Source organism: Fukomys damarensis, unplaced genomic scaffold (assembly GCF_012274545.1).
Source record: "Fukomys damarensis isolate Sample0158 unplaced genomic scaffold, DMR_v1.0_HiC HiC_scaffold_12, whole genome shotgun sequence".
NCBI classification, from domain to species: Eukaryota; Metazoa; Chordata; class Mammalia; order Rodentia; family Bathyergidae; genus Fukomys; species Fukomys damarensis.
In genome coordinates, this window is record NW_022900924.1 from 8511012 (window position 1) to 8524609 (window position 13598).

At 48.0% G+C, this 13598-nt stretch overlaps 1 protein-coding gene across 1 annotated transcript in view; it reads right to left on the reverse strand.

Moving 5' to 3' along the window:
* Positions 1-9013: 9013 nt before the first annotated feature.
* Coro1c (coronin 1C) overlaps positions 9014-13598 on the reverse strand; it is a 44571-nt gene continuing 39986 nt past the window's right edge. The window contains exons 7-10 of the mRNA XM_010604004.1: positions 12719-12864; positions 10627-10684; positions 10274-10519; positions 9014-9174 (exon numbers count right to left, since the gene is read on the reverse strand). Coding sequence (XP_010602306.1) covers positions 9055-9174; positions 10274-10519; positions 10627-10684; positions 12719-12864 — 570 coding nt within the window. The 3' untranslated portion in view covers positions 9014-9054. The remainder of the gene's footprint in view (positions 9175-10273; positions 10520-10626; positions 10685-12718; positions 12865-13598) is intronic.

A 13598-nucleotide genomic window follows, 5' to 3' on the forward strand; every position in this document is an offset into this window, starting at 1 on the left:
GCACTGAGCTACATTTCCAGCCCCACCCGCTTAAACAAAGTCTTGCTAAACTGCCCTGGCTGTATTTGAATTTATAATCCTCCTGCCTCAGCCTCCCAGAGCGCTAGGATTATAGATTTGCAGGACTGCCCCTGGCTTCAATGTCTGCATCAGACAACCTCCAACCTCCAAGACTCGGACCCTCCACGGCGGTCATCTCTGCACTAAATCCAGCCATCCTTATTTCAGGGGAGAGGGAAAATGTGTGCAGTCCCTGATGGACCTTGAGCAGGAATCACTGCAGCCTACACAGCGGAGTTTCCACCGCGTCCTGTTTCATTGCATTTTGCTCCTACTGTTTCTGGGTGGGTGATGGGGTGTGAAACTGCTCCCTCCACAACAAGCACAACTGTGTTGAAACCTAGTAATCCAGATGGAGTGGCTCATGCCCTTCATCACAGCTACTTGGGTAGCTGAGGCGGGAGGACCACATGTTGGAGGTCAGACTGGGCAACTTAACGAGAGCCAGTCTCAAAACAAACTTTTGCCTCTCATGTGTAAGAGCCTGGGTTCAATCCCCAGTATTGTCCAAAATGACAATAACAACCACCACCACCACACACGCACACATACACACACCTAATACTGTTGAACAAAGAGAGGAAATATTGTGTGATCAGTCAGCAAAGCTTAGTTTCAATCCAGTATGCACCATGTGTACAAGAGTAAACTATACAGTCATTAGGAGAAAGAAATTAAACATTGGAATTCTCGAAACGTGGGTGGGCACAGACTGTATCTGGTGCGCCAGGTACTACCTGAGGTGTCTGTATCTGTTCGTAATATGAGGGACCTGAGTGCTGCCCCTCCCCTCAGGAACCCCACTTCTGTAATCCTGACAGTGGGGGACACTGCAGGAAGGCAGAGCTGTACCCCTCCTGGAACCCCACCTGCCTTCCCCAGTGGTCACTGTCCAGAGGCGAGGCTCTGCGAGGGTGCAGGTGGATGTGACCCCAGGGCCACTGGCCTTCAGGGCCTGCGGCTTCCTCCAAGCCGAGGAGCTGCGTGCAACCTGTTTCCCCGGAGTGTGATTTCTTTAATTTGCCCACCCTGGATCCTCTGTTCAAACGAAAGTCAAAGCCTCATTAGATACAGTAAGAACGGAGCTGCTCCGTTCCGTGGGCCAGGCCGGGAGGGAGCAGGGCTGTCACACCTGCTTGCTCTCCAGCACCACCCCCTCCACCCTACAGGCTCACAGCTTTGCCCACTGGAATCATCAGAAGGGGAAGCAGCTACCTGGCACAGCCGTGGCCAGGATTCAATTCCCCTCCTCACATGGAACATTTCACTTTCACACCCCCTCCACCCCATTCTGGCAGCCAGTGTGGGCAGCACCAGGAGCCAGTTTCTGGCTGGGGAAGGCAGTGTAAACCCTCCTCCAGAGTGCAAAGAACAGGGGAGCCCGACCCGTGCCCTGAACCCACACTGTCCATGAGGGCGACCGCAGAAGGAATCCGGGCCTCTGTGGCCACCCCTGAGTACCCAGCCCCTGCCTGGCAGGACAGACCCAAGGAACAGCAGGATCTCAGATCTCAAGGGGCTTGCGGGCCTGCTGGACACAGATCTTCACAGCCTACTCATGGGACTGAAATGGCACTAGGGTCACAAATGCGGCTGGACCTCAGGTATGGACACGGAGAGCTAAAGGGACCCAGAAGCCTCCTAACCATTGCTGCCCACTCGGCCTGCCAGAGAACCCCGACTTCCCTGATGCCCTGCTACTGGAGGAGGCACGGAGGGGCTCAACAGCCCAGCCTGGGGTTGACTTGGTCACAGGGTGGTGCTGTGGGAGCAAAGTACAGCCGAGCAGATAACCCAGTGGGTGCCCCCATCCGGGACAATGTCTCTATTTTCAACTATTCAGTATCTCAACGGTTATGTACTGACACACCAGGCCAGCCTGTGAGGAAGGTGACAAGTCCCTGTCCTAACGAAGTTTATTATTCACTTGAGGGGCTAGTCAAAAATTCAGAGACCAGCCATAGTTAAGCACGCTATATAGAAAATGAGAGCAGGAGAAGGGTTTTCATACAGGGTCAGTGGAGGACTGAGGAGTGCAGGGTGTGGAGTCAGAGACCCGCTCAGTGATGGAGGCCTCCACACGGAGCTTTAGTGGGCACAGGGCAGGGCACTCAGGGGCTCTGGCTTTCACCGTGATTGCAACAGGAAGCCATGAGGGTTTGGGGCCAAGATGGGGCAGCAGGCATTTGAAGGGCAAGGAGATATTTTAGGGTTTGTAGGTCTCTGTCACTACTGAAGTCTGAACATCGAGCAAAAGCAGGCAGAAGAAAAGTTTGGGACGTTGAAATAAACTTTGTGGACAATGGAATTTGAATTTTGTATAATTTTTACTTGTCACTAAGTGTCTTTTGGTAGGATTTTTCCCATGCACTTAAAAATGAAAAAGCCATTCCAGCCGGGTGTTGTGGCACACACCTGTAATCTCAACTCTTAGGAGGCTGAGACAGGAGGATTGTTGAGGCCAACCTGACCTACATTATATAGTGAGACTGTCAAGAAAGAAAGAGACGGACAGCCAGGAAAAGGAGAGAGGGAGAGGGAGAGAGAGGGGGGAGAGGGAGAGGAGGGAGGAAGGAAGGAAGGAAGGAAGGAAGGAGGAAGGTAGGTAGGTAGGTAGGTGAGAGCCATTCTGAAGATACGGAGTATCTAAATTTCCAGTGGTGTTGCATTAGGCCTATGGGCCCTGGTTTGCATTCATACCTGAAGTCAGCTCAACTGCTGCTTTGCTTTATTTTATTGTATTTTCTTATTTGAGACAGGGTCTCACTATGGAGCCCTGGCTGGCTGCACGATCCTCCTGCTTCGGGACTCCAAGTGCTGCACCACAGGTGTGCGCCACCACGCCCGGCTCCAGCTGCTGCTTTGGAAGAAGACTGAAGTGGAGGAAACCTCAACAGCTACTTTTGTCAGTCAGTTTGGCCAGGCAGTGGGTGCTCAGATATTTGGTCAAACATTGTTAAACGGGGACTTTGTCCTCTAGACAAAGGGAGAACCAGTGTCTCCTTCAGAGACTTGGACAGGCTCCAGAAGATGTCGTTCTGAAAGCAAAAAAAACAGGGAACGGGTGGCTGAGGCAGAAGGAGCGGTGATTACAAGGCTGTCCAGACAGCGGCCAGATGCCCACATGAGAATCTCCACCTTGTCACTACGTGGCATCCCCAGGCCCTACCTCTGGAAGAAACTGGCCAGGGACATAAGGACCCACTGGCCACTTCGGGACTGTGTCCGAGGCCAGCAATAAGCAGCCCTGGAGTCCATTAACCACAAGGAACTTAACCTCCTCACAGCGCTGCTCAGCACAGGAATGAGGCTGCAACAACGTTCGGTTATGGATGAGGCAACTTCCCACTTCTCTACCTTATCGCCTTAGCCCAAGGGCTTGAACCTTGCTGCTGAAAGCCTGATGGTGCACTCCCTGCCCTCCGTTTCCCGACCATTGACCTGCAACTCTTTCCTGGCTGGACACTCCATCCACTGTTTTCTCTTTCCCTTTATGCTCCCACTGTCAAAGTATTTCACCCAGCAGATGGCCAGATGAATACGACTGCCCAGTGTGGAGGAGGAGCCTGGGAAGCGAGCAGGGTGACAAGGCAGGTGGGCCCTGCTGCTGGGGACCCGTGGCACCTGGCGGGGGGAGGCACCCTGGACACTGTAATGCCTGCCTCATCTGGATGGCTGGAGGTGAGGGCAGAGAAGCGTTGGCTTAACCGAAGCCCGAGTGCACACAGCACTGGGACCAGGTGCGCTCCTGCTGCTTCCACTGTGAAATGCTGACAGCCCAGCTGCCTCTACAGCCCCAGAGCCCACCAGGCCTTGTCTGAACCCTTCTCAAAGTGCTTGCTTACTCTTTGGGATCAGTGGGAGGATGCTTCCATTAAAAAAGCCCCACAATGAATGTGACCATTATGTACTGCAAACACATTCTAAAATAAAGAAATAATAAAAGTTCATGTTTTCACACACACACACACACACACACACACACACACGCACGCACGCATGTGCATGGTAAAATTAGCCAGGTGAGGTGGTACATGCCTATAATCCAAGCACTCTGGGAGTTTAAGGCAGGAGGATTACAAATTTAAGCCCAGCCTAGGAAACTGACCAGAAAAATAAAGGGGCTGGGGATTAGCTCGGTGCAAAGGCCCTGGGTTCAATTCCCAGTACCCCCACCACAAAAGGAAAAACTAAGCTCAAATTGTATGTGGATTAATTTTGGTAACAGAACTGCCTGCTCTTCTAAGCTTCACTCCTCATCCAAACACCCTCCCTGTTTGGGTTTTCTTATCCAGTTTCATTTCCATGCAACGAAGCTTCCCCATGCCGAACTAAAGTCCCACCAGCTTCGAAACTCAGCCTCCTCTGGAATGCAGCCCACCACCCAGCACCAGCTTTGCCTTGCGCACCTTTGGGCTATTAATTGTTTTAATTAATCACTAATACATTAATTCTAATAATTCTTTCCTGGGAATGAGAAATTTAGAAATTTAGAAAACGGAATTTATCTACTGACTGCATTAACAACACTCCTAGCTTCTTGACTATAAAGACCGGTCTGCTCCTTCCTGTTCTTGTGAGGGCTGACAGCTGTCACACCCTTCCCCTCAACGCTGAGCACATTAAGTCAACCAACAGCTCTGACCACAAGGTGACTTTGTGGGAGAGCTGCTGAGAACTGTGTTCAAATTTTCACCTATCGATTATTCAGATTATTTAAAAAACATTTAAATTACTTTTAAATTCAAATTTTACACAACATAGCTCGCCATGGGGCACTTGGAGTAGCTAAAGACAACTGGCAGTGGGCACGCAACACCCATAAGTCACACACTGGCCCCACGGCTCACAGACGCATTTGCTTGCAAACAAATGCTTTTGGCAAAATGTTGTGTTTGCAGAGTCTGCACTGGGTGACAAACACAACCTTGGCCATCTTTCCCACGCAAGCACAAACGTGGTCATCTTTTCCAAAATCGTAGAACAAATCAAGTTTGTGAACCAAGGTACCACTATATGCTTTCAAGCTTCAGCCCGGGTACATATACAAACCAAAGCTGGAATCAGTCACTCTATAACGCTCCAGGGATGGAACCCAGGAGCACCGACCACTGAGCAACACTACCCCCCTTCAACTTTGAGACAAGGGCTGGCTAAATTGCCCAAGCTGGCTCTGAACTTGAGATCCTTCTGCCTCAGCATCCTGAGTGCTAGGATTACAGGCACCCACCACCACAGCCAGCTGGTGACTTTAAATGACTGCAGTATTGACACGAGTGTGACAGGTAACTTAACACAACTCCTTTCTGCAGGACTGCTTTTTACTCCGATTCCTGAGTTTCTCTTCTACCAGTTCCCTGGGACAAGATCCCCAAAGGTGAACCTTGGGTGAGCACACGGAAGGTGTGGCCCCGATGTGTGCTTGCTCCCCCTGGCTGAGAGTGAAGGACCCTACCCAGCACTCTTCGGTGGGCAGGGACCCACGTCCAGCCCGGGCGACAGGGGTGCTTTTGAACGATGACTCGAGTCTGTGATCTGAGGATGACCTGGGGTTATGTTAACGCGCCAGCAGAAACAGAAAGGGCCACTTAGAGTTAACAGATTCTTAAGAGCCAACAAAAAGCTTTTCTGGACACGACACTAAACACAACAAGGGAAGTAACCTTTAAAAAATGCAAGTTCTCCCCAGACAAGGTCTGGCTGACCGTCTGGGGACAACACTATGGCCGTTAGGTCTCTGGCAAAGAATCAAGACTGCCAGAAAACAAGTCCGGTGTAAACAGACTGCCACGCGTCTCCTCCCTGATGCTTGCTGACTTCTACTTCCTGCAGCCGCTAGCTGACAGAGCCCAGCACCTACCTATCCTGCCCAGATAAGACGACTCTGCAGTGAGGGTTTGGTTTTTGTGGTATTACGGATTAAACCCAGGGATGCTCCACTACTAAGATACATCCCAGCCCTTTTGACTTTGATACAAGTTCTTGTTAAAATGCTGACTGGCGTCAAATTTGCAATCTTCCTGCCTCAGTCTCCCAGGTAGGTGGGATTACAGGAATGTACTTTTAGGCCCAGCTTAGGAGCAAATGAGCAGAGAGCTCTGTGCAAATTATTTTCCGCAAGTATAAACATTTAGAAAAGGTAAACAGTAGGAAATTACCGCTACACTGAAATGTCATGAGAAAGAGGTATAAAGTGAAGTCTAAAGGGACCATGAAATTCAGCTGATACCCAGAATCTTTGGACAGAATTAAAATTATAGCCAGCCAGGGGAATTTTACTTCTGTTGAGGAAAAGTGCTCTCAAAGTCCGTGCCAGGCAATCAGCTCAGTGTGGTGCCCACGGCAGCCATTAGCAAGGGCTGCCGTATTGGCCAGACACAGGCGTTTCTCTCATTTACACTGTATGGAATCAGCATCCTTCTTCCGAGATAAGGAAAAGAGCTCTGGATGAGGAGCACTCACCGGACACAGGGCTGGCACAGGCTGGAGGTAGAAACACGCGCCAGGTCTGCGGGGATCTGGCTGGCAGGCAGGCGCACTGGCCTCTTTGAGGCCCCACCTGATCTCCCACCTGGATGAGTTCAGCACCCACCCCTGTCCCCAGTACTTACCCTCAGAGCCACCTGGCTGCTCCTGAGAGTTGGAGAAGCTATGCCAGGTAGACGGCTGTGCCCGCGAGACAGCCAGGGTGGGGTGAAAGAAACACGGGACACCAATTTGTAATCAATGCTTTTTATCTTTGAAAATGGAAGCAAGTGCTTTGACAGAACACTATGGCTGCTCTATAAGAGCCGATCTAGGAGTAATTCACTGTCCTCCTCTGGGATGTCGCGGCATTTTAAAAAAAAAGATGAAGACAAAACAGGAAAGAGAATCCACAATGCTTCAGGCGCCTACTTCGAGCATGGCTGGGCATCCACTCCTTAAATACACCACAAGCTGCACACTCAGGTCAGGGTAACCTCTCCTCACGCTCCCTCTTCGCTCTGAACCACATTCCCTTGGTGTTTCACTACCATCTGCAGCAATGCTGTCTACTTCATTTGATATCAGAACCTTAACACATCTTTGAATCTTAGAAACAAAGGTCCTTAGCAGATTACACTGATAAAGAGATAATGTAGGTTTGACTGTAAGCCACTGTAATTGCTTTACGTCTCACTGTTCACTTCAATATTAAAATCACACACACACAAACACACAAAACCGTACCAAACGTTCCGATGCCCTGAACTGTGAGGACAATGCGCCTGTATTATTGGCCGCGGACGGGGAGCTCTTCCAGGTGCGCCATACCCAGCTGCGGCCACACCATACTCTGTCCACTTTCCTGTAGTCACCTGCGTCCACACCAGCACAAGCCCGTGCCCGGGAGCTCCCTGTGAGGTCGCCATACACCATATGGGTCACAGTGAGGCACCTGACCCTTCCCACAAGTCTGGCTCTAAACATGCAATCCAGAACACAGACACGAGGCAGGTGCCCAGCTAACCTAGGAAGGAGCAGGATCAGTGCTCGCTCTCTGGCCCCTCCGAGTCCATGGAGCCTCTGTGCCGTGACACAGCCACCGTGTGAGCTGGAGAGGGAGAGCAGGAGGACATAAAGGGACACAGCCGTACACGTCACAGTGACAGCAGAGCCCGGCACTCCTGTGTCTGCTTCATTCATTCGCCTCAGTGTCAACATTCACTAGCACCCTCTGGCCTCGCCTTGAAGGGTGTGATTAGGGCCGACAGGCAGGCAGACAGGCAGGACTGGCTGGTCACAGCAGACGGGAGGAGGAAGGAAGCCAGGGGCTTTGGGTGTAAGGAGAGCTGCTCCTCCTCCAGCACAGCTCAGGGACGGCAGGGACTGAGCAGGAAACAAAGGACCACCTGGAAGGGCTCCCCTCCGTGCTCCCTGGTTCAGTCCCCACCACTGCACCGCAGAGAGGCACACTGCTCAGACGGGCAGGAGGAACACTCCTGGCCCGGGAGCCCTCGTCAAGTACTGACCAAAACTTGAACCATGATGTTCCAAGTGACGACCGTGACAGACTCTGTGTGTAACAAAACTGCAGAAACACATGCTAGTTTAGGTTAGATTATAATCATCTGAAGCACAGGATCAAGAAGCAAAATTCCATTCTGGTACAACCACCCAATTTCTAGAAAAGAGAAAGGAAAGAAAGGAGGAGATACGATTTGAGCTTTTTTGATCAGAAGACTGAGGAATGGGGGCGGGGTACTGTGTGTCACATGATTTTTCAAGTCTTCCTTTTGTATAGTCATTAAGACGACAGGTTTGTGCTGCGAATGAGCCAGCACCACGTGGCTACTGCTCTGATTGTTCTCAGATGAATGTCTATACAAAATAATATCTTCATTTAGTTTATAAACATACACAGTGCTGTCCCTTTCAAATTAAGGGAAAAAAAACACACAAATACTGCAAAGTAGCAAAATACAAAGGAAAAAAAAGCTCCTTTTGGTTTTGGCAACATTAAAAAAAGAAAAGAAATATAAAAAGCAATGTGGCATTGGTCCCTAGTCATTTAAAAAAAGGTTTCTAGGGCCGGGGATTTAGCTCAGTGGTTCCACTGCCTGCCTCGCAAGCACAAGGTCCCGAGTTCGATCTCCGGTACAAAAAAAAAAAAAAAAAAAAGGTTCCTGGGTACGATGCTGAATCAGAATTGGTTTGTTTTCTAAAATTCTGAATATCTGGGATTTTAAAAGTAGCACTTTTGTCTTTTAAAAGTTCAACAAGTCACATAACACTTAAAACATCAAAAAAGCTTTCTGATAAAAAGCTCAGCTTTTGTTTTTGCAAATTAGGGAGACCAATTGAGTTCTTATTGGAATGTGGCCTATCGCTGGTTGACAAATCTGAAATGGAATGTCTCCAAATGGCAGTGCCTCTCTTTCTGCCCTCCCTAGGACCACACCAACAACCAGCTACCAAGCATAAGTTCTTGCTCCCATTTTTTTTTTTTTTGGAGGGGTGGGGGTGGGACCTTTAGGCTGCTATCTTCGCCATCTGCTGTTCTAATTTGGAAATACGCTCATCTTGATTGCAGATTGTGTCTTTAATAGATTTGATTTCTTTTAAAATTTCATCCAACTTGGCTTCATTTTGCTAAGAAAGCAAACAAAAAGAGGTAGTGACTAAAAAGCAGTAAACACAGTCCAACACAATTCCTATTACAAGATGTACAATATAATATTCTGCTTTGCAAACAGCAAACCATAATCTCCAAACTGAAAAGAAAAGTCAAACCCTACTGCACTTGGGCCTTATGAGAAGACAACTGATGCTGGATGAAGCAACAGAAATCTCAGTAAAACCATTGTGTCCCACAGAGCTACCTCTGGCCCCCGTGCCCGTGCACTTGGCCAGGCAGAGATTCTCTCCAATGGACAAGTGTAGGACAAGGCTGGATCCTCGGGGTCGGCCCTCTATCCCAAGCACCCACTTGCTCTATCAGGAGTAGCCTGCGTTTGACCGGGATGAGGGTGACGCTTTCAGAGGCTACAGAGCTCCTTTCCTCTCCGAACAGGATCTTAGGAGTCAAACCCCCTGCCTGAGTGCTGACTCTCTTAAACAGGACCGAGCCCTCCCTACTTGGAGCAGATGCTTCTGGAAACCTCATGACCACCAAAATCCACGGAACTGGCTCCCTGGTCATGGCCCCAAATGTCAGCTCCTACAGGCACTGCCTCTCCATTCTTCTCACCTTCTTCCCCTCTAGGCCCTGGACTCCCTGACCTCTCCTCCTGTTGTCCAGTCTTGCCAAGTCCATCTGTGCTGCCAGACCCTACTGTCACCAGACCACTGAGCAGCACCTGAACACTCCTACCACTTCCTCCTTCCAGGGTACCCTCACTCCCTAGCTCCTGTGACCCCACACCCCCATGTCAGACTTCGACCACATCACACAGGGGCTTGGGGAAAGTTAAGAAAACCCCACAAAGGTCCTTTACACTTTCAGAGATGGCGGGAAACTGGCAGGTACCCCATACAGTATAAAACTCAGAGTTTTAGGAGCCAAGCATGGCCACAAACCCACTAAGCCACTTGCCCGGGAACTTTTTCACATGCAGTGCGTAGGATCATTTACTGAAAACTCCTGTGTGTCAACCCTGGGTTAGGACTCAATGGCCTGGACAACTCAGGGCTTTCAAGAGGAAAAGGCCTGAGCCAGTGTGCATATCCCTCAGTCCCCTGCACTCCTTACCACGCTGGCCGTGTCTGTGGTTTTCTTGGGGGCAGTGATCGGGTCACACTTCTTGTTTGCAGCAGGCTTACTGTCTAGAATGTTCTTCTTGACTACTTTTAGATCCCTGTTTTTGCCTGGAATGTATCCATGCTTCAAGGAGATAAGGATCGGATCAGCATTCTTTCCCTCAAACCACTCTTCTGCCTCCAGGGCAGCTTCGGGCCCTGCTGTGTCAGGATACAAGTCATCTTGGAAAAGGTCAGACTGCAAGAGACATTTGGGGAAACTTCCTGTAAGGATGAATAAAACGGGTCTGGGAATTTTTTTTTTTTTTTTTTAAATATGAATTGCCTAGAAAACTGGGAACTCACCTTCCTGGGAACAGTCATGATAATAGGCTCACACTTTCTCTCATGAAGCTTGAAGAATCTTCAAAGGGAAAATAAAAGCAAAGTCACATGAAATAAAATATGAGGCTGACTCTACTTTTCTACAGTGTACGTGGGAAACGAAGCGCTTTTCTTCTTGTCACCCCCTCTGAGCCAGCCTGGAAGCGGCAGGACTTAATCTCCTGTTTTACAGATGAGAAAACTGAGGCTGAGAATATCTGTGCTAGGCAGACTGGAGACAACCATGAGTAGAGATCTATGAATTATGGTGACAGTCAAACTGTAATATCTGGGGACAGACTGCAGAGGAAATAGCAACACCGGCAATGAGCTGCTTTTTTTTTTAAAAAAAAGGTGCCTGTCACCAGACAGAAGAGATCACACAGCCTTATCTATGCCCTGGACGCTAGGTATTCTGCCAACTTGAGGTAGCTGAACACCTTTTAAGTAGAAACAAGATTTTTTAAAAAGAAAACAAAGCAATCCTAGGACATGAGATTTTGGCATCCAAGCAAACCACATCATAGGAAATGTGAAATTATCCAAAATATGGAGAGGGTAGGAATATAAACCATCTATTACCTTATGGAAGAGAGGAAAAAAATAGCTTCTAATGGAGGGGGAAAATCTTCTTTTCCATCTTACAACAAACAAAACCAGAAACTATTTATGATGAAAGTGATAAGGGCAAACGAAGGATGGGCAATATAACCCAGAGTTCTCGCAAGTTCTTGGCAAGACAGGCACACCAGACCGCCAGGTGGGGCAGCGGTGTGCAGGGAAGAGCCAGCAGTCAGGTGTGGGCCCTGGCGGGAACAGGTGCGTGCTCAGGAGAAACAGAAGCTGAGACTGCTCTGATGGTAAAGGTGCTTGTAAAACAGTCGTCTAATACCTAGCTACTATTTCAACAGAAAAGGTCACAGATAAAGCAAAAACACTTTTAAAGACTGATTAATGAACATTCTGCAGGCAGCATGGATGTGAAAAAATTGATTTCCAGCTCTACTATAACCTCTGAGGGTAGGACAACTTCCCAAGCCTCAAGCTCCTCATCCTTAAATGGGGACAAAAACTACAGCTACCTCAAAGGGTTGTTATGAGAAGACAGTCATGTAGCATGGTTAGCACAGAGCCCGATGTACAATCAATGCTCAATAAACAAACAGGAAGTGTCCTGTGTTCCTAAATACTGGATGCAATCTTAAATTCAGATTCAATCTGTTTTGAACCACATTCTGATTGCTCACAACACAATTTAAAATGATCTGTGACAGCTTTCATTACCTCAGCTATTAAAAAAACATAGTATTACTAAGGGTTTATAAAAATCTTTTTAGTATTATTTTTTAAAATGTAAGTATCAATTCTCAATCACGATCAGAGCAGCAAACTTTTTGTAGTGTTGTTCTGGGTGCTATGGATTGAACCTGTGTGAACTTTAAAGTCCGTATAAATGTCACCTTACGTTAATGTGGGATACGACCACCTAATAGTGCGGTGCCAGCCTGTTTCAAATGGCCAGTGGCCGCTGAGTTTCACAGGGTATCTTTCGTTGACTACTGTGGAAAAAAAGCCCATCCCTTAAGAAGCTCATTAGCATTAGAGGATATAAACAGGAGTAATACAGCAGCAGCAATTATAGGACAGAGCTGAATTTGTTAAGATAAACCACCTCACACCCTACTGTAGGAGCATTGGCTTGTCTAGTAGGGCCAGCAGGTCCACGGTCCTGTGTAGAACCCACTTCTTAGCCAGTCTGGCAGGGAAAATCACCCCCTTTCCTATCCTAAAGCCAGATTCTCACCTGCTCATCCGCCAGAGAATACTGGCTGTAGCCTCAGCTTATAGTCAAGAAATAAGGTTTCGTTATTTCAGTAAGTGTGCAACACATCTCAGCTATGTGCCTTAACTGCTACACTTCTGGTTGTATGGGCAGGGAATGAGGCAGAATTAACTCCATGCTGCACACAAAGGCAGACAGACGTGGGCATTACAAAACCACTTACAGTTGTACTGCTCTGATACTACACGGATGGCACAAACGACTGAATACTTTATCATGTTGACTCTTTACCTGGCAATCTCACATTTGTTAACATCAAGTCCCCTCTTGGGCATGTAACCCATCCCTCTCTGAGGCTCCTTGCTGCTGAATGTGTTGAGGTAGTGGACATACGGGGATTCATCCGTGATCTCAAAATAGCGGATACTGCTGTCACCCTGTAAGAAATGAGAGACGAGTGAGTGTTTAATGTTAACTGAAAGAGCTGGTTTAGGAAGGCGTCTCTTTCCTCTGTAACCCTAGCATCCATGGGGACCTGACTTCAGTAGCCCACCATTTCTCCCTCATAAACAGGCTTGCTTAAGTAGACAATAGTTGCTTTTCCTCAAAAATTAAGCCCTCACTACTTATCAGTCACCAGCAGGGTTTTAAATAGTCTCCTGTGTCTCCTTCTGAGGGCTCTAAATTTATTCCCCTAAATCCAGCAACCAGGTCAGAGTTAGGGCAACAATACTGATGCTTTTGCCAAACAACTGCATCGCAATTCAACTTCAAAAATCAGGGCCGGGGATGTAGCTCAGTGGTTCCACCACCTGCTTTGCAAGCGCAAGGTCCCAAGTTGGATCCCTGGTACAAATCAATCAATCAGTCAATCAATCAAACAAAGAATAGGAGGATTTCTGGGAGTAAAACTGCTGATTTAAGGATTTGCTCACTGGCCCAGGTCAGCACCACTGACAGAACTGAGGGTATTAACATCAGACAATCAAATTACAAGAAATAGTAAGATTTTTCTAAGAGTCATCAATTTTTGTATCCTTTAACTTTAGAAAGGAGTTCTAATTGGCAGGTATAAAATTCTACAATTATCTTGTTTAAAATGGTCAGTTTTTTTGAGATCTAAAGCCTGAGATAGATATATATCTATATTTTATATATAGATATATATCTA